The 22,514-nt window shown below is 30.8% G+C and overlaps 2 protein-coding genes across 3 annotated transcripts; one reads left to right on the top strand and one right to left on the bottom strand.

The window, feature by feature from the left end:
* The first annotated feature begins 8,142 nt into the window (after positions 1 to 8,142).
* On the top strand, positions 8,143 to 10,996 carry LOC106327498 (E3 ubiquitin-protein ligase UPL5-like). The gene is made up of 3 exons (XM_013765658.1): positions 8,143 to 9,870; positions 9,947 to 10,530; positions 10,610 to 10,996. The coding sequence occupies exons 1-3, from the start codon at positions 8,235 to 8,237 to the stop codon at positions 10,871 to 10,873; spliced, it is 2,484 nt and encodes an 827-aa protein (XP_013621112.1). The 5' UTR covers positions 8,143 to 8,234; the 3' UTR covers positions 10,874 to 10,996.
* Positions 10,997 to 11,089: 93 nt separating this feature from the next.
* On the bottom strand, positions 11,090 to 11,848 carry LOC106327499. 2 transcript variants are annotated; one of them, XM_013765659.1, is made up of 2 exons: positions 11,758 to 11,848; positions 11,090 to 11,531 (listed from the first exon to the last, which is right to left on the bottom strand). In XM_013765659.1, exons 1-2 carry the CDS (start codon positions 11,770 to 11,772, stop codon positions 11,265 to 11,267), a joined length of 282 nt encoding a protein of 93 aa, XP_013621113.1. In that variant the 5' UTR covers positions 11,773 to 11,848; the 3' UTR covers positions 11,090 to 11,264. The 2 variants fall into 2 exon arrangements, 1 of the variants encoding a protein (XP_013621113.1); XR_001267454.1 differs by having other exon boundaries at positions 11,424 to 11,604; positions 11,758 to 11,845.
* Between the last annotated feature and the right edge of the window lie 10,666 nt (positions 11,849 to 22,514).

Raw genomic sequence — 22,514 nt, 5'->3', positions numbered from 1 at the left:
TTTCTATCAGTTCATACGAAATATGCATGATGCAATCAATACAGTAATGCACAAACAAATCTCTCGGCCAAGTCAAAGATCAAGCCACACGGCTACTTGATGGAATCAAGTCATTACCATCCTAGCATAAGATTCTAAGTGTAATTACAATCAATTAATATGATTAAATTAGGTTATGTATGAATGATGCAACAAGCCGCACGGCCACAAGGTATGATCAAGTCTAGAACAATTAACCTAGCATGTAGTTTCAGTTTCAACCGGATTATACAGTTTCAGATTCAAGTATTTGATATCAAACAATCAAGACTAGGTTATATGGAAACACTTATCCTAATGATTTTAATTGATCAAGTGATCAATCTCGATTAGGGTTTGGGGTATCGAACTTTTGAGCTTCGATTTACTCTTTGGGGTTTTGATCTATTACCCTATGGTTTTTTATTCATAAAAGATTAGGGTTTTATGGTTTTAATTCTTTATCAAAGCTAGTAATTTCGATTTCAATATGATCAAATTCAATCTCAATTAACATTCAATTAGTTTTAATCAATCAATCATATTTCGAATTAGGGTTTATGCAAAAATCGAATGTGTTTTAGGGTTTTAGGTTTTCGAGTTTGATCTTAGATCAAGGGGATTCGATTTGAGATTCAAAACCATTAAAGATTTCGATTTTAATTGATCAAGTGATCAATCTCGATTAGGGTTTGGGGTATCGAACTTTTGAGCTTCGATTTACTCTTTGGGGTTTTGATCTATTACCCTATGGTTTTTTATTCATAAAAGATCATGAGTTTGTCTGAGCTAGGATCGGACTGAGATCGTCTGTAGGCTGAGCTGAGACGGATCGGGAACGCCTATGAACTCCTTTTGATCTGATTGGAAAAGAGAGTTTGATCGCACGGGCAGCAACTCCTCTCGGCTTGAACTCCTTGTTGATATTAAATTTTAATTCTCTCGGCTCATGAAACAATACGAGGATCATTAGATAACATGGACGCCAATAAGATAACATGAATCAAATAAGGTATGATAAATTTATCTTGCACAGGAGTTGAGTTCGGCTAGAAAATCCTTGTTGGAATCGGATTTGGTTTCCAAATCAAATCGGTGTGCATTGTATCTGTGCGTGAGGGCGCGTCGGTGGCCAGATCAATAAGCGGTTTGCACTGACGGATTCGCCTCGGCGAGAGCTTCGATTTGATATCTTGATCTTTTTCTGATTCCTCACGGTTTGAGAGAACGGTCACTTTGAAGTTCCGAGGCAGATTCCTTTGCGTTTAGGGTTTGATGATTTTCGGCTGAGTTGAAGAATATTTCGTGGGGGCTTAGGGCTAGAGGCTATCGTGCTGATAACGTGTTATGAAAACAAGGGGAAAGTCTATATCTTTATTAGACAATAAGAAGCCTTTTATATAGGGAATTACATAAGTATGAAACTCTAATACAATATTGATTAGGAAATACAAAAACATAAGAATATGAGCCTTCGAATATGGGCTTCCACCAGACCTTGGTTTATAACAATGTATTAATATTTCTATTTTCCTTGCAAGAAATCGACTCCTTTTGATATTTTATTCTACGTTTTGATATTGAATTAGATTTTATTTTTTTTTAACTTGAATTAGATATTTTGTTTCGTTATCTATAACAGAAAAATGGTTAGTGAAACGAGATTCCATTTAAGGTAGAGAGTAGTAAAATATAGGGTAAATTTTCTAAATAGTTTTTTCTGATTTTTATTTCCAAAATAGCATTCCAAAGTCTAAATGATCAAAATAAGGTTTATTAACAGATTAAAGGACGTTTCTATCTTCATTCATAATTTTAATTAATTAGTTAGTTAATATATAAAAATAAATAAATATTAATAATGATAAAATAATAAAATTAAAATGTTTCTTTTTCAAAATGTTGTTTTCAAAATGCTTTTTCCCGAAAAAAAAATTCATTTCACAACTTTTTCTTATTCACAATTTTTATTTCAAAACTTGTATTTATGAGATTTTATTAAGAATCATTTTTTTCTTTTAAATTTTTTCTTAAAATTTCCAGAATATGTATGATTTTTTTATGGATTTAATTTTAGAAAAAAATTCCTAAATGTGTTATATCTTCTTAAATTTGTAAAGAAAATAATTTGAATTCATAAATTTTCAAAAATGTGTAATTTGTCTTCTTCGGTGTAACTTGTGTATATTTTAAGAAGATTTCCTAAATGTGTATGTCATTTTCTTTATTGACTATATGCATATTTAGAAAAATATCATTCAATATATAACACCTTTCAAGAATTACGTTAATAATTTTTAAATATGCATAATATCTGTTATAAAATGTTAGATATTAAATTTATAAATGTATTTCAGTTTTTTTTAAACCGTTATACATATTTAAGAATATTTTTTTAAATATATATATAATTCTAATTCAATAATATATTCATAAATATATACTTATGAATGTCTTCCTAAATACACATTTAAAAATGTATATTAAATACACATTATGAAAATTTTATGAAGATATTATATATATTTATCAATATCTTCTTATATTTTAAGAAGATTTTATATTTATCAGAAATGTCTCCCTAAACTCAAATTTAGAAAGATATTATACACATTTATGAACTTCTTTCTAAATTCAAATTCAGAAAGATATTATGCATATTTATTAAGTTTTATTTTTAGTTTTTAAGAACAACTGTTTCATAAAATACTTTGAAAAATAAATTCAAAATAAAAACTTCCAAAAACAAATTTCAATATTTAAAAAAAAAATACTTATTTAAATATTTATTTATTTAAATATTTTTATTTTTAGTATATCCATAAAATATATATAATTATCATTTACCTCTTTAATAAAACATATTTTGATTATCATTTTATTTTAATGAAATATATTTTTGGACGTCAAATATTCATTCTACTATTAAAGTTTATGGAGATTTGAGTAACCATACTGAAATAAAACAACCAACAAAACAACTAGTCATATGAAAAGATATAGCTATTCAAGCTAAAAAATATGAAGTTCCATTTGTCTCTTTGGATTATGACATATCCTGAAATCTTCTATTCTAGTAGTTGTATGTCCTATAAGAAATTTGGCCATGCCTCTGGATCCCTTAGCATTAGTATCAAATCTAAGTGCTGGTATGTTGAATGATGTAACATGTTTTTCATTGCCATGCATACTGTTTCCTACTTTATATGCAACTAGACTAAGAACTTTATATATATATAAATTATTTTATGTATTATATGTTTTTACATATTATATTATGAAATAATAAATATATATTGAATAATTAAAAATCAGTAACTATTACATATATACTTAAATGCGAACATATAAATCAATTTTACTAATCCTAACAATAATATTTTTATTTGATAGGATATATAATTAAATTTAAATGATATTAACATATATAATATATATTTAATATTATTGTCTATAAAATAATGTTTTATACTCAATGTTTTTTTGATCATTTGTATCTTTACAGCAAAAACTTTAGATTTTAGATTAGTAATAACAAAAATTTTACTGTGGGATTAATAGTATTAGTAATTTATAATTTTTTAAAAAAATTAAGTTGTCAATGATTGTTCAAAGCTTTTATCAGAAAAATAATTTCAAAGTAAATTTCAAAATTGAAATATTTATGTATTTTATATGGTATATAATTTAATTTAAAACGATATATATATAATCTTAATAATTAATTAAATTAGACTTTTTAATTATATGATTTTGTAATCATTTCTATTTTGTCATAACAAATATTTTAAACCATGGATCACAAAATTTGAATGTGAGAACTTTAATAGTTTTAGTAATTTATAGTCGTTTAAAAAAATTCAATGTATAACATATATAGAAAAATCTATTTTTTATTATATGGTTAATGTTGTTGTTTAATTTATTTTAATAATTTAAAATTAAACAAATATGATAGAAGATAAACTAATTTTATCAAATCTTTATTATTCAAAATCATTAATTGTCATATATACTTTAGTCACATTAGGCAATTCTGGAACTTTTATTTAAGGAAATAATAAATAACATTAGTAATGAATTTATGGTTAGTTTAATAAAATATTTATCATATAATTAGTTGGACCAACTTATTTCTCTAGTGATTTTAAAAATCATCCTAGTGATGACACATAGCTACAAAAAGAAGTTGTAATGTCTCTCAATTAATATATAGTAGATTTAGTAAAAAGTTTATTATATAATTAGTTGGACTTTAGTGATTTTAAAAATCATTCTAGTGGTGACACATGTTACAAAAATAAGTTGTAATGTTTCTCAATTAATATACATGGGATGAGGATTCTACTTGGCTATGATTTCTTATATTCATAAGTTGTATATGTTTAGTGATATTAACTACATTCGTCCATTTTCACTCGAAATCGATGTAAAGGTCCATGTAAAGGTCCAAAGATCTATCTATCAAACATATATTTTCCATGTATAAGACTTGAGATGTTACTACAGTTTTTTTTTAATTATCCTCGAATATTTTTCTAAAATTTAAAATGTCTAAAAACCAATTATTTAGTTGGAAAAGAAAGTTATAGTATTATTAACAAGTATTTTAACGTTAAAACCTCTCAACTAAGTATGTTTCGTATAAAAACCCTCAAACTAAGTATTTAATGGAAAACCCCCTAAACTAATCTATAGTGCCGGTCAAAATTACCACTACTGCCGGTAAATTTTTAGTTTAGGAGAAACATAGTTGAGGGGTTTTACCATTAATATCTAAAAATCTAAAAAAAATCAAAAAATGTAAAAATATAATAACATTATCTAAAATTTAATAACTTCAATTTTCAAAATTAGCATTTTATAAATTTATGCAAATAGATGCGTTTAATTTGTTTTAAAAATTAACATTACATATGTATAAATTGAAAATGTGAAAAACCAGAAAATATATATATAAATTATCTAAAGATTTACCGATAGTAGTGGTTCTTTTTACCGCCGGTAGAGATAAACTAATTATCTATAAAATTAGTAACTAACATGTTCAAAATTAGCACTACAGATAAATTATGCAAATCGATGAGATAAATTTATTTTAAAATCCATATTATATATTGGAGTTAAAATCCGTAATTATAATTTGAAAGTGAATAGAGTAAAGTTTGGTCTAACAAGGTGATATTCATTGGTAATGATGCGACGCTGGTCTTTTATTGACATCTATTTTTGGGGCGAAAAAATTGGTAAAGCGAACTACTCTCAAACAAAGAAAGGTTGCAAAAAACTCGCTCGAATTCTTCAGGGGAATTAATGTTTGTTTTGGCTATAATCCTTTGTTTTAATTTATACATATATAATGTTGATTTTAAAACAAGTCAGACTCATAAATTTACAAAAATAAATTAAAATGCTAATTTTGAAATTTTAGTTACTTTTAGATAATTTTAATATATTTTGGATTTTTGAATTTTTATTTTATTTTTATTAGCTAGTGTAAAATCCCTAAACTATAGATTTACGGATACTGTAAATAAAATGTTTAATTCCTTAAATAAAGTTAGTTTAAGGATTTTTCTAGTAAAATGAATGGTTTTAACAAACTTAATTGAATGGTTTTTTTTTGTTTGATCAAACTTAATTGAATGGTTTTAACATTAAAAATCCTATTAAAAAAGAAAAGATTTTACACATTGCCCAAGAGTAAAATAAGTAAAAAAGACCGAATCTCTCTTTTGTTTTCTGTTGGCTTCCTTGTCGGATTAAACGAGGAATTGTTTCTATACCCAATTAAAAACAAGGGCTAATTTGGTGAGTAACCAAAATCTCAATGAAAATGAAGAAAATGACACTGATTTTGACATTATTAACTTACAAACTGTTTGTCCTTATTTGAGCCAGTTATACCCTTTTCTTTAACAAGTACCCGGTGAAAAGAAAGACAATGGATAACGTCGTTGATTGTAGTTATGGACACAAATAAAGCACAACAAATTATAATCTTATTACGTAATAAAGTCTACATCCAACACTTATTTACCATATAGTACATAGTATGAACTTATGTAGTATAAAATAGTATGAAATATATTTTAGTGTTGATAAACATAAAATATACAAATCAATAAATTAGAACATATTATACAAATGATTTACAATATAATATATAATATAGTACAAGTAAATGAAATTTTCAGAGTATTTTATTCTATATCACCAAAATAATATAGGACACCAACCCAATCAGAACCCCTACATAATAAATAGCATCCTAAATCCACTCCCAACCCCTAAAAACTAAACCCTAAACTCTAATCACTAAACCCTAAACCCAAATATAAACCCTAAATTCAGATATAAACCCTAAACCCAAATAGAATGGAACAAAATAAATAGAATAATACATATTAGAAAAAATTGTTTTGTATATTGCCTAAAATTTATAGTCGAAAAGATTGACAACAACAACAATCTGGTTCCTTCTCAGGACTCAATGGTTTAAATCATGTTTCATATAAGTGCACACATCTGTTCATTCCACCATATTGTTGGTCTTTCTTTTCATGTTAAGATACAAATCTATTCCATCTTCATACTCACTCATATGGACTAGCTTTAAAAATGAAATAGAAACAACATTTTCATACAATAAACTCACAAACTTGTGGTTACCTTAGTTTACTAAAACTGATTCGGACACACACGATGACGTATGGAAGCATATTAAAAAATCTAAGAGAAGCAAACCAACTAGCCTCCGTGAAGTTTCATCCGATACTACACGTCATCGAAATCAAATCAGAAACTGTGAAGCATTCAACTGCGCCAACTGATCATCATCCAATGCAGACTTTATAAGCTCGATACACCGTAAGTTGAAATAATTATTCACCCGCTTCTTCCCCATTGGCTCTAACCCTGTTTCAAACATTCTGCTTGGCAGCCCCAATTCATCCATGACAACCTGAAACATGAAAACCAAAACCATAAGTTTTTAGTTAGAACATGCAACAAGCATACGAACACACAAGGCAATACGGTTGACCATGTTCTAGTTGGAATACAGAAGAGAAGCAAACATAAAAAATGAGAAGGTGAAGGTGAAGGTGTCCTCGTACATGGAATGCCAATAGAACAACGAATTAATAAAATAACACAACTACTTCAAATAGTATTGCACTCAAATAGTATAGCATTCAATAATATATCACAAGTTGAGCATTTAAACGCAGTATGAGGTAACATAATAGGCTATTATTAATAGCATTAGCGACCAAATATTATAACATACAAATGGTATATCACGCACGCATCTGAAAAGCACATTTTCAAATAGCATACTAGGGAAATAGAATAGAGTATGCGTAGTGGAATAAAATGAGGGGTACATCTCTAGAAAAGAGAATGTGTACTCAATGACCAAACTAATAGGTGCATCATCTGGGAAGAACACAAGCGTAAGAAGCCGACATGCAAAAGAGAGGTTATATTTTCCCACAAACTGAACAGGAAAACAAGATAGAGGATATGCAATACGAAACTCAGCCAATCGAACAGAAAAATCAGATCTTACAAAATGTGAACGATTTTCGGAAGGTGATGAGACTTGGAATTTGAACGCGCCGTCTGAAGGCTCGGATCCAACTGGCTCGTCGGTTTCGAATATGTGGCTATCGGAACCCGTGAAATTGATCAGGTCACAACGGAAGATCATTTCGGCGGTGAAGAAACTGAAATCTACGGTTTGATAGCAGCGAGAATTTCGCAGTGGCGAAAAAACAAACCTCAACTTTTCGCCTTCCCAGAATTTACGGACAAGAAGTTACTAGGTGTGGGAGTAACGAGGAAGACGCGTAACTTTCTAAACCATGGGTAATTATTAAATATTTTTTTTTACCTCCCGGTACTAGTCGGCTGAGTGCAAGGCCCAAAAGAAAATTATACTGGAAGTACACGCCGTGTATATGAATTTTAGGGCTTTTGGTCGTATGGTGAATTATAATGTTTTTGGTAGCCATCAGATGCAATTTCCCTAAAAACAATCTAATTTAATCAGGAGATTTTTTTCTTCTTTTTTTTGGACAACAAGATTTTTTTCTTGTTAAAAACATTATTTGAATCATCAAAAAAATCTGTCTGTATAGAGAAAATAAAATGACGGCTCCTTTACCCCGTCTCTTCCGCTTCTACACATTAACGGAGCTATTTTGCGTTTAATGACTCGCCGTTTAACATCCTCACTCTCTCACCGATCATCTTCCTCCGACAATCCCAAACGGAAACTCGACGAAAACGGCGTCGAGAATCTCCTCCTCCCCAAGATGAAGAGGCACGAGGTCAGCGCCGAGTCATCGAGTGGTTCCGAGTCGACTCGGTTGCAGATCTTCGTGAGGATGATGTCCGGAGGGAAAACGACGGTGATCCACGCCGATAAGAACGACACGGTGGAGCAGCTCCACCACAGAATCGAGCTAAAGACCAAGATTCCGGCGAAGGAGCAGCGCGTTATCTACAAAGGCAAGCAGCTGCAGCTGGAACACTCCTTGAGCTACTACTCCATCGAGCAAGACTCCTCGCTTCACCTCCTTGGACGTATGCAAAGCACGGAGCATCCCGTGGCTTGGCGAACCGTTGATGATATCATGTACGCAGTCTCTCGAATGCTCAGGGGCGATTGGTTTGTCTCCGTCAACAACATCAACGACATCCTCGTTACGTTTTTCGACACGATGCCTAAGAAAGCGACGTGTGAATATCTCGAGATTTTCTTGAACTCTTCGGTTCCAGCTGCTCTGGTGATGCTCTTCGCTTCTCCTTTGGAGACCAACAAATCATGCGCGAAGAGTTCGATTAAGCTCTTCTTTGATAGTTGCATAGACTTGCCTGATCATCAGCAGAGATGTTTTTTACCTGTCGTGTTAGAGTTCTTTAGATTGCTTAGGAAGGTTTGTCCTCGTAACAAGCTCTATGTGTCTTGTCGGAACACCTTGGGATCAGTGCTGGAATCGGTCTACAGCTCTGGTGAGTCTCGTAGTTGCTTGTTGAGTATTGGGGATGAGATCTTCCCGTGTGTAAGGGAGTTAGCTAAACTTATGGTGAAACAGTTAGTGGATGATGATGATGACTCAGGCCCTCCTAGTTCATGTGACGTTCAGAAAGTCTCTTCCTTTTGGCTACCCTTGAGGTATTCAATACAAAACCAAGCTGAAACTTTCACTCTCATTGCTTTTCCTCTGCAAAACAATGTACAGGGGAAGCTTTATCACATATTCGAAAAATTGTTGAACGCGATGGGCAAAGGTATGTCAAGACTTGAATCCATATTGGCGAGAAGAGGAGCTGTGTCTGCAAAGTGTTCTCATTATCTTGCTATACTGAAGATTGTTAGTTCAATGTCTGAACTCTATCAAGGTGGTAAGGAACGGGTAGCTAGGCTTTTAAGTAGCAGGAAGGCTTCCTTCGGCGCCCTCGTTTTGAAATTCGCGAAAAGAGGGGATGACGATGATCACCAATGGATCTTTGAGTACAAGGAAGCTACAACCTTTGAATCCAGGAGGCATTTGGCAATGCTGTTGTTTCCGGACGTGGAAGAAGAAGAAGAAGACTATGAGGAGATGCACGAAATGCTCATTGATCGGTCCAATTTGTTAGCCGAGTCATTTGAGTACATAACGGAAGCAAGCTCAGAGGAACTTCATGGTCGACTGTTTATGGAATTCAAGAATGAGGAAGCTACAGGTCCCGGTGTTCTAAGAGAATGGTTCTATTTGCTATGTCAGGAGATATTTAATCCCCAAAATACCCTCTTCACTCGATCTGCTGATGATTTCAGAAGATTCTCTCCAAATCCAGGTTAGCATAAGGTTTATAAGACTTGCATGTCACACTTTCTTCCCCAATGATATTAAAGTTTTGGTCTTACATTCAGCATCCGAGGTGGATCCATTGCATCTGGATTACTTCGAGTTCACTGGTCGTGTGATTGCTTTAGCTTTGATGCACAAAGTTCAAGTAGGGGTGCTATTCGACCGTGTTTTTTTCCTGCAGTTGACTGGAAAGAAAATTGGTTTGGAAGATATCAAGAACACGGATCGGATCATGTACAACAGCTGCAAACAGATTCTAGAGATGGATCCAGAGTGTTTCGATTCAGATGCAGGTCTTGGTCTAACATTTGTGTCTGAAACCGAGGTGCTGGGAAAAAGGGAAACAAAAGAGCTGCTTAAAGATGGAAAGTCCATTGCCGTTAACAGCAAGAACAGGGAACAATACGTCAATCTACTAATCAAACATCGATTCGCCACATCAGTCTCTGAGCAAGTAAATCAGTTTTCTCAGGGCTTCTCGGATATCCTTGCAGATACTGCATGCTTTTTCGAGCGATTATACGTAGAGGACTTCGATTGCATGCTTGGCGGAGGAGATAACCTGATAAGCATAGATGATTGGAAAGCTCATACAGAGTACAATGGATTCAAAAAGACTGACCGCATAATAGGCTGGTTCTGGAAGGTAATAACGTAAAAGCCTTAACGTTTTTAATAGCTTTGGAACTGAGTTTTTTGAATCTCTTTTTTTCTTTTGTGGGTAGATTTTGAAGAAAATGACAGAGGGAGAACGGAGGAGTGTACTCTTCTTTTGGACATCGACTAGGTTTATACCAGTGGAAGGGTTTAGAGGGTTATCATCAAAGCTTTATATATACAGATTGCATGAAGCTAAGGATCATCTTCCGACGTCGCATACTTGCTTTTACCGTCTCTGTTTGCCAAAATACCCCAAGATTGGTCTCATGGAAAAACGACTTCGACTAATCGCTCAAGATCATGTCAGCTCCAGTTTCGGTCAATGGTGAATACTTATCAAAGAATGTAATATATCTGATCTTTAGGTTGGTAGACTGGTGCGTTTAGTGTATATATTTAGCTGTAGTCATACTCTGTTTATGACCTGGATAATAAGGTTAAACCTTTCTTAATTACTGTTTCTATAACTTATGAAAAGGAGAAGAATCAACTTTTGAACAGACAGATTTAACTCTCATTAAGACATCTCAGTTATCTTCATGATGAGACGAGACTAAAAAGAAAAATCCATAATACCATTACAGTAATCATACTAGCACCTGAACTGTCTTATTACTATGTGATACTCATCATCACCTTATATCTCGTAAGATAATAGGATTTAACAAAACCAAAGAAAAAAAAACAAGAAATGTTCCCTTGGGTTCAACAGGAAGCTTATTACGCTGTCTTGACTTCAACAGTCTTCTCCTCTTCTGCCGCTTGCTTAACATCTTTCTCCTCCACAGCTCCCGGAATTTCAACCGGTTTCTCCTCTTTAACCGGAGCTATCTCGGTTTTTTCAGTCTCTTTCTCTACCTTTGGTACTTCTTCTTCTTCTTTGATTTCTACTTCAACCGCAGTGGCTGAGTCATCTGTCGTATTAACTGTTTCCTTAGGCATCTCGGTCATCGTCTTCTCTTCTGTGTTTGGTACTGTTTTCTCAACCTGCAGTATTAAAATCGATAGAGCTTAGGCATACTTCATGATCAGCAGGGTTGGCCCTAAGCTACAGCTCATGCTTTAGACCTCCAAATACATAGGACAAAGACATGGTGATCAGCCTTTATACATGATATGTTATTGATCAACAACTAATATTGTGATGAAGTATTTACAAATTCTACAATAAAAGTATTGAGCTATCAAGAAAAATAAAAACAAGGAAGATTACCTCAACACCAGCCATTTGGGGACTGAAAAAGAATAATATGAACAATATGGAAAGAAGAAGCCTGTAATGTATTTAGGGAATGAGGAAGAGTTGTGGGTGAGTTAAGTGAAGAGAATGGGGCTATTTATAGAAGAGAGCTTTTAAAAAAAATGAAAAATTGAAAAAATTGATGAGCATATTTGATTGATGATGCCTGATGTGTCATACCTGTAAATAGGCCTGAGCATTTCGGGACCAGACTAATACTCTCAAATACTCTCAAGCGTAACCGGTTCTTCGCGGGTATTTGAGAGTATTAGTCTGGTTCCGAACCGATACCCGAAATGCCCAGGCCTATTTGATTGATGATGCCTGATGTGTCATACCTGTAACCGGTTCTTCGGTTCCGGTTATTTTGCCCAGGCCTATTTACAGGTAAGAACATCACTAAAATGTCTAAACTATCTTATGATGCTTAAAGTGTGTTTATGTGTTGCGTGGAGAACACATCAAATTTAACCTGTCTTAATCTTTAACATCCTCATTAATAATCAACTGTTGTGTAAACATCACATTTGATCAATACAAGATATCCACATGGCATAGCTTCTGCGTTAGGGAAAGTTGGTTAACCACTTGGTGGTGTGGTAGTACACAGCCCCGGTTCTTACCCATGGCAACATAGGCATTTGCCATGGGTCTATCGGTCCAAAAAAAATTTGTGTTGTTTTAAAGGTCCATTTCAATCTGTTAAATTATCAAAAAGACTCATAATTAAATAAACCTAATTTATTTATTACAAGACAAAACAATAAAAAAATATGCACATTCACCATTAGTTTAAGATATTTTTTTCTATTTGTTTCACGTAGTGTTTTGAAAACCGGACCAGGCGTTGATTCGGCATTGTAACTAGATCAATGGTCGGACCGGTCCAACTGGTTCAACAGGGTTTTAAATTTTAATTAAATTTTATATTAAGTAACTATTATATGTATAACATAAAATAATTTTTATAAATTTTTATATAATTATTAGAATCTAAAAATGATATGAAAACAAAAATAATTTTTTTTAAAAATAATATAAAATAATGAAAATAATTTATTTAGATAGATACTTAATGATTTTTTTTAAGAAATATTTTTAAAATTTGCAGTTTAAAAAAAAATACTTGACTTTGAAAAAAATAGGATTTTAATATCAATTTTGATCACTGGTTTTAGCGAGTTTTACCGGTTTTTGACTTGGTTTGCCAATTTAACTCAAATCCGGTTTTTAGTATAACCCGAAACCGAATAGATGGCTGAATCACGGTCCGACCGGCCGGTCTGGTCCAACCGGCCGGTCCGGTCCAGTTTTCAAAATACTGGTTTCAGGTCCTTGAACCAGACCGGCCGGTCCGGTCCAGTTTTCAAAATACTGGTTTCAGGTCCTAGAGTTCAAGTTAAAAGAAATGCAGTTAAGAAAAATATGAAAAATATTTATAAAAGGGTTCATATTCTATGTTTTGCCCAAGGCTATTATTTTGGTTAAGACGGCACTGGTAGTACACTTGGGGACTTATGTATTAATCACACTTATCCGTCACTCTTTTGTTTTCCTTTTCAGCTTTCATTGATTCCTTTTCTCTTTACTTTTCAAGTTCAATTCTCTCACGTCATCTCTTTTATCATCTCTTTATTCCATCTTAGTTCTTTCAACCATTGCTTCCTATGCTCCAATGTGTTTTCTTGATATTCAAACAAATCTGTACACCAACAACGAATCATTCGATTCTTTTCTTGCTTTAGTATTTTACTACCGAGGCTTTTATTATTCCCTGGTTTTACTACCAATATATATAGTCTTTTTTGTAACACACGGTCTTGTTTTTTTTTAACACTGTTTAGATTCAGACCATAAAAAACAGAGTTTAAACAACCAACTTTTAAAAAGCTAAATAAAATTTAAAAATATCACCCCTATGTGACATAAACAACTCAAAGGAGCATATAGATAGAATCTGCCAAAGATAAGATAGTACCAACCAACATATTGATTTTTGAACTAATTTTCAAGGCATAAGCATTACTGACCTCTGATCTCTGATCTCCTCATTGAATAGTGTTACAGCTAAGGGAAATATGACAGAGCCAAAGAAGTCTGTGATCTCTGATCTCTTGTCGCTTTCACTCTAGTTTGCAACTGAGAGTAATGCGCAGGTACAAGATATCATCATGAGAATAAGCGAACGGGTCCATAAAAATGACATGGTTATGTCCCATGCTTGCCATTCATATGAAAGATCCAAATTAGGACGAGATTGTTAAAACTTAAAACTAAGCTAGTACGTAGTGTTCGTTGCATTATGTAACATTTGATTGGTAATACTCGGAACAACAGCTAATAGTCAAAAAGATACAATCTATAAAATACACTAAAACATTTATAATTAAGTTTTTGGATAAACAAAAAATCCATAGAGCTAGCACGTAGTGTTCTTTGCTCTCATCAATAACGATCTATGTCAATTATGTACACCAGTTTGGCTAGTTAAACCGTTCTAGGTATTCCCTATATATTAATAGATGAACATTTGAAAAGTTATAACCTGAAGTTTGACAAAAGTTGTACTAATTAAAAAATTGTCCGGCTTAGGTGTCAAGCAATTAAAATGTTAATTAAGGTGACGTGTCAGATGGAGAATCAATTGAGGAATTGGTGAGTCCATGATTAAATGCTAGAGAATGTTACAATTACGGGATATATAATATGGCTCATGTATGTAGACGATATCCCATATAAAAAAACGATCATACACTAAAGTTGAGAAACTATTGTCATGTGGTGTTGTTAAAACATTACGCCCGACGATATTATTTAACTCAGGATCAGTTTGAAAACAATACGCCATGAACAAAAATTAGTAAACTATGGAACTGTCGAGACATAACTATGTTGATTGTTAAGTTTGAAGTTATATGTTGACTTATTGGAGCTTTCGTTTCTGAAGAAAACTGTCGAGAGTTGGTAGCCTTTGTTGTAATGTCAGTAAAGTTTAACCTTTACAGAGAATTCGAAAAACGAACACGTTGGGATAAACTGCTCATGTATCGGTTCTAATTAAAATTACACAATCAAACGAACACGTTGGAAAAAAACCCATTGAAGTTACGTCAATATGGTTCTGTAAATTACGGAGATTTGAAAAAGATAAAGATGGTGGCCGGTTTATAATTTTAATTAGAACCGAACAGTACTATTGAAATAAAACATTTGGTATGTATAGAATATAAATTGTCGTAAACCAGGATTTTTACATCGAATTAGTGTGCCTTATTTATGTGTAAATGATATTTTCCTTATTATATCAAACAATTAAATAATAATAATGTTATGATTTATCGTCCAAAGTAGAATATATTTGGCTTGATACACACTCCTGAATGATGAGAAAATGGAAAATTTATATTGAATATGCTAAAACTTTTGCCCCGATGCAAGATTAAAAAATATATGAGAATCACTTAAGGAAAACTAAATTGATTACTGTGAGAATCCTCTGTATATTAATAGAAAAACATTTAAAAAGTTATAACCTTTAGTTTGTATTAATTAAAAAAGTGTTCGCTGAGTTGTCACATAATTTGAATGCTAATTTTGCTTACGGAATGTTATATTATATAGTATGTCCATTATTGACCATTTATTTATCAAATTGAAATGTAATCTCTATTCTTTCCTTAAATAAAACCTATAGAATTGTCTAATATGATTAAAAAATATATATATATATATATATGTGACAATTAATAATTTTAAATAATAAATATTTGATAACAATCTATATAATTTTTATCATTTTTGTTTACTTATTTATTATTAAAATAAATTACACAATTACATTAATAATATAATACAAATTTAGATATTTTTTATATGTTGTATTTTGAATTTTTAAAAATGAGTATAAATTACTAAAGTTGTTAAAAGTCTCACATAAACTTTTATGATCAATGTTTAAATTTTTCTATATTAAGATATAATGATTACAAACCAGTATGAATAAATAATTTTATTTTAATAAGTTTTTATGTTAATATATATATATTTTTTATAAAGGGAAAATTACATGTTTACCACTTTCATGCTACCACTTTTCATTTTCACCACTACTAAAGAGGTATTTTCAAAAATACCTTATTCATTAAGTGGCAAAAGACTATTATGCCCTTGTTCTTTATATATATAATAAATAAATAAAAATCTAAACAAATATAATTTTTTTTAATTTTTTTTCGAATTATACTATTTCGAAATTCAAACCCTAAAACTCAACTCTAAACCTTAAACCATCAATCCAAAACCTTTTTTTTGGAAATACGAACCCGAAACCCTAAACCATCAATCATAAACCTTATTTTTTTTAAATACGAACCCTACACCCCGAAACATCAACTCTAAACCCTAAACCCCGAAACATCAACTCTAAACCCTAAACCTTCAACTCCAAACCCTAAACATAAACTCTAAACCTTAAACTCTAAACTTCAACTCTAAACCCTAAACTATTAACACTAAACCATAAACTATCAACACTAAACCCTAAACCCTAAAAAGTAAACTCTAAACCCTAAACCCTAAAAAGTTAACCCTAAACCCTAAAACATCAACTCTAAACCCTAAACTTTCAACTCTAAATCCTAAACCCTAAATCCTAACCCCTAAACCCTAAAACATCAACTCTAAACCCTAAACCCTAAAACTTCAACTCAAAATCCTAAATCCTAAATCCTAAACCCTAAACCCTAAAACCCTATAGTTGATGTTTTAGGGTTTAGATTTGAAGGTTTAGGATTTTAGGGTTTAGGGTATACGTTTAGGTTTAGAGTTGATGTTTTAGGGTTTATATTTGAAGGTTTATGGTCTTAGGGTTTAGGGTTCGAATTTAAAAAATAATAGGGTTTAGGGTTTAAGGTTTATGTTTAGGGTTTAGAATTGATGTTTTAGGGTTTAGATTTGAAGGTTTAGGGTTTAGGGTTTATTGTTAATGTTTTGGGGTTTAAGGTTTAGAGTTGATGTTTCATGGTTTAGGGTTTAGTCTTGATGATTTAGGGTTTAGAGTTGATGTTTCATGGTTTAGGGTTTAGTCTTGATGATTTAGGGTTTAGAGTTGATGTTTCATGGTTTAGGGTTTAGTCTTGATGATTTAGGGTTTAGAGTTGATGTTTTAAATTTAAATTAGTTAACCATATGTTTTTTTTGTCAAAGTTAATGAAAATGTTATAAATGTATTTTACCCTTTATTAAAGATGAGGGTAAAAGTGGTTTTTGTAAACATGAAAAGTGATACTTTGAAAATAGTATTTTTGGCAATTTCCCTTGTATGAATTAAACTATACATTGTATGAAAATATATACTTATATTTTGATATTTGCATTGAACATATATAGAAAAGTTAATATTTAATTTTGAAATCTACATTATTTTTTTAAATGATTATAAATTATTGAAATTACTAAATATCCACATTAAAAAAAAATCATTGGTGTAAAATTTTGTTACGTAATATGTAAATAATCATAATATTATATGAGTTGAAACCTCATTTAATAAATACCAATATTAAAAGTATACTATATATGTATATTAATATCATTTAATAGATAATATTGATTGTTTTGATTTATTTACCCTAAAACTATTGCGAATAAACAAGAGTGATCATTTGATTTATATGTGCACGTCAATTTATGACATAATAGTAACTGATTTCTTTATTATTTAATATATATATATAATTATTATTTTATTATTTTATAATATGCAAAAAAGCATAAAATAAGTAATAAATTTAAAATAATATTAATTTTTCACAATGCACAGATCTTAACCTAAGTATGTATCTCATTAATTATTTTAAATCTTAAACATTTTTTAAATCTGAGGCAAAAAAAGAACGAAATGAGAATAAACTCCAAAATCAATATTTATATCGAACAATAACCAAAATGAAAAAAAAAGACACAAAAAAAGGGAAAAATATTGAAGATAGATAGGAATGACACGTGAACGTAAACTTCTCATAAAAATAATTAACTTTTAAATTGCTAAATCATGATGTAAAATCGGGCTGACATAATTTCATTGTAACCAAATAGTATACCTGAGATTCTTCGGCCTAAGTGTTAGGTTCTTATGCGATAAGTAATTTTTTGACCTAAAATATTTTAAAAAATTAGATCAGCTCATCAGTAAACAAATTACGTAATTAGAAATAAGTTAAAAAAATTGTTTAAGGGCCAAAATATTAATTCGATCAAGAGTATAAATTTATTTTTCTATACAATATTTCTTAAATAATTTTCATATAAATTTACCCTGTGCAAGGCGCAAGTCTTATCCTAGTTATTTTTATTGTTGGTAAAAAGAAACATAGAGTAAATTTGTTATGCTTTATCACTGAATTTGCAATAAACCGAAGCATTCTGAATTTGTAATAGATGATATACCAAATCAAACAATAATTAAACATGATATAGATCGTATACCGGGAGAATATGTTTTTAGAGAAATTCGTTTGGATCGAATTAAAATTTTTTTTATCGTAAATATAACACGCAAGAGTCAAAATGACCAAAATGTTTAATTATAAAAAAATAATTGTTTTTATATTTCTAAGGTTAACTAATATAAACTTAGGATTTATATTAGAGGGGTAGAGTTTAAGAATTTTAAAATAAATTATTATTTAAAATTGAAAATAATAAATTTTAAAATAGTTTCAAAAATAATTTTCACATTTTAAATGAAATTGAAAAGAAAATTGAACTTTAAAAATAAAAATAAAAAAGGTCAAATTGATAAAATGTATTTTTAAAAATAATAATAATAATAATTTGTTTTTTATTTATTTTATTATTTATTTAAATAACTATGTATATTTATATATTTATAAAGTAAAAGTAGAAGAATCTTTTACTTATTTAATGTAACTTATTTTGATAATTTTCCTGTGTTCTTCTAGTCAAAAAATATATTTTAAAATCTTATATGAGATTTGCCTATTTTTTTATTAGACCGGTGTTATAACAAAAAAGAAAACATATATGTAATCGATCAGCTGAAACAGAAGAATTAAAGGGTGTATTGAATTATGGATTTTAAAGTGTTTTGGTTTTGTTTTAAAATCATCTATTATTTAACAAATAATTTCTACATTTTTTTTTCTCAAATCATGTTTGATTGAATATGACATTTATCTAAAATCACCACAAATCACTTGTAATCCAATGTTATTTGAAAATTGACTCAAAACTCAAATTCAAACAAAATCGGCCAATTCATACGTCAACAGGAGCTAACGGTCCCGATCAGTACATAAACACGTTACATATGAAAAAACATATATTAACTAGTATACAATTTAATTTTCCATACATGAACTTATAAAATTGGGTTTTAACATACATTGACCTGATTTCCATTATTCAAACGTTACAGAATAAGAGTTTTCGTTAACCGATAATATGAAATTGGCCAATTCCTACATCAACAGGGGTAAACGTTTCCGATCAATACATAAACATTTTACATGTGCGAAAACATACATCAACTAATAAAAATTAAAAAGGGCTTCCGACATTCATAAATATATATTAGTTTTAGCCAATATCCTTTAGTTTAGTGGTATAAATGTTGGTATTTGTATTTTAATAACCCGGGTTCATGAACTTTCGAAATCTAGTTTTAACATACATTGACATAATTTCCCCTACTCAAACATTACCGAAGATAAATTGTATGTCACGTGTTGATTAAGTGAGATTTTTATTGTATTATGTGGTAATTAAACCGTATTACGTACTAATTGACTAAGAAAAATAAATCATTTATGCCAAACGATTTAGTTCTCGTGTAAATCATTAGTTAGATTCTCTTTAAATTTTTTGTTTTTCGTCTTTTTCGGCAAAAAACCTAATACGGAGAAGACAACAGAAGAAAAAACCGAACATAAAGAAACGGGAATGTCTAACTTATCGAACAAAAGAGGAATTAGGATATGATAAGCTAGACATTCTCGTTTTCTCTATTCAATTTTGTTCTTTGTTGTCTTCTCTGTATAATTTTTTTGCCGAAAAAGTCAAAGAACAAAGAGTTAAAGAGAAAAGCTAACTAATGAGTTACACGAGAACAAAATCGTTCGGTTTATATGATTTATTTTTCTCAGTCAGTTACCACGTAATACGGTTTAATTAGAATGTAATCATTTGGCCTAAATGATTTATCTTTCTCAGTCAATTATTACATATTATGGTTTATTTATCACATAATACAATAAAAACATCACTTAATCAACACGTGACATATAATTTATCTACGGTAATGTTGGACTAGTATAAAATTAGATCAATGTATGTTAAAACCAAATTTCGAAAGTTCATTTATTGAATTTAAATTTTATATTAGTTGATGTATGTTTTCACACATGTAAAGTGTTTATGTATTGACGGGGACCGTTGACCCCTGTTGATATAGGAATTGACCAATTTCATGTTACCGGTTAACGAAAACTCTTATTCTGTAACGTTTGACTAACGTAAATTAGGTCAATGTATGTTAAACCCCAATTTTATAATTTCATGTATGGAAAATTAAATTATATACTTATTGATGTATGATTTTCTTGAAAATTTCATTTGCCCTATTCACTCCAAAGGTTCGGATTATTCACGAAAAATGCCACTTATTTTTTCTTTTCGAAAATGGGTTTTTTACTCTCTCTCTCTCAACCTCATCATCTTCAATTATTTACAAGATTGTCATTGCCATCAATACACCAACCACCATGAACAACAAATTTGAAGCTCTTAATGCATCTAAAATCGAATTACACTCATTCTTTCTCATTTCGTATGAACTAAAAACAACATCTCTTTTATTTTCTCTCTATATTCATTAAAAAAACCCAAGATTTTGATTCTAAATTTTTTTATGGTTCATAGAGCCATTCAAGCTTACGATTCTTGGTGGGTTGCTTTTGTTTTAGCTTCTATGTGCTTGGCGAAGACTTCTGTGTGCTAAGAAAATTATCTCAGTAATTTAAGGTATGAAATCGAGATTTTTTCCAGATCTGTTCGCCAAGAAGACTTCCGGATAAGTCTTCTGGCTGTAGAAGACTTACATGTGTTTTTGGCAAATGCAGAGGTTAGTTTTGCAGTTGACTTTTATATGTGTTTTTAGAGAAGACTTATATTGAAGTCTTCCAATTTTCTTTGCTAAAAAAAAAACCTCGAGAATACCAGAGAAGACTTCTATGTAAGTCGTTTAGGATAAACATGTTAGTTTTGCATTTGACCGGATTGTGTCAGAAATTTGACTTTTCTTGGATGACTTATACATAAGTCGTCCAGTAGAAAATTAAAAAGTTCAATATTTAATTATAATAAGACGACTTACATGTAAGTCGTTTCAGGTTAGTTTTGCAATTGAAAAATAAAACTTAAATATTTAATTTTTTCATGACAACTTACACGGAAGTCTTCCGTAAGACGACTTATATGAAAGTCGTCCAAAGTTTTACTCCGAGATTCTGGTCAAACCTTCTTATCACGGACGACTTCCGTATAAGTCATCTTACGGAAGACTTTCGTGTAAGTCGTCTAGAAAAAATTAAATATTTAATTTTTATTTTTCAATTGCAAAACTAACCTAAAACGACTTGCTTGTAAGTCGTCTTATTATAATTAAATATTGATTTTTTTTTTAATTTTCTACTTTACGACTTATGTGTAAGTCGTTCAGGAATAGTCAAATTTCTGAGACAATCCTGTCAAATGCAAAACTAACCTGTTTATCCTAGACGACTTATATGGAAGTCTTCTCTTGTATTTTCGGATTTTTTTTTTTTAACAAAAGTAAACCAATATTTACAAATGAAGACTTCCAAAGAAGTCTGTTGTAGAGTGAATGTCGTCTGCATCAATGTTTAATAAACTTTTATTTTCTCTAAAACTATAAAGATTTTTTAACATTTTCTTGTTAATTCATGTATATTAATCAATATTGGTGCTGCTGAATGAAATTTGTAACCTAATTGGTGATATTTATGAGGTTACCAACATTCATGTTAATTAGAATTTCTAGCTAATGTGTTTTTAACTCATACATGTTCTATGTTTGCTAATGTGTTTTATTTTGAATTTTGGAGATGATGCGTTAGTTACATGCATTGTATGGAGAATGATTGTTGAAAGATGGCTGTTGAAATTTTGTGGTTGATAATTTCAAAGGAGCGAGAATGTTCTTTGTGAGTGAAGGTTCGACACATGCTGAACTTGTTGCAATGGCTCAAGAAGATTATAACCTGGACATGAACACATAGTCTGTGGAGTTAGCCTACTCATTACGAGAAGCAATGATGCAACAAGATGGCTCCAGATACCCCTCCTATTTATGTTACAAGTGATAGACAAGTTCAGAACTTTTTCGAGATAACTAAAACACATGAAGTACGTCTTTGTATATCAAGCCTTAACAAGATGAGAACGGTTTCAGAGAAAGGGAAAGAAGATGATGAAGGGGATGAAGGGGATGAAGCTGATGACTTGGCTGAAGATGAAAATCATGAAGGGAAGGAGGATGATGGGGAGGAGGATGCTGATGTTGCTGGTTGATAGTGAGGATGGATACGGTTTCTCAGTTTGTAATCTATTATAGTTTTCGGTTTGGTATGGATTTCACTCAGTTTAGATCGGTATCGGTTGGATCCGCCGGTTTTTTTTTTTTTTTTTTT

The sequence above is a fragment of the Brassica oleracea genome, chromosome C2, assembly GCF_000695525.1.
Source record: "Brassica oleracea var. oleracea cultivar TO1000 chromosome C2, BOL, whole genome shotgun sequence".
In the NCBI taxonomy this organism is placed as follows: domain Eukaryota; kingdom Viridiplantae; phylum Streptophyta; class Magnoliopsida; order Brassicales; family Brassicaceae; genus Brassica; species Brassica oleracea.
Note: the sequence above shows the minus strand (reverse complement) of the source record. Positions and strands in the feature narration are given on the sequence as shown.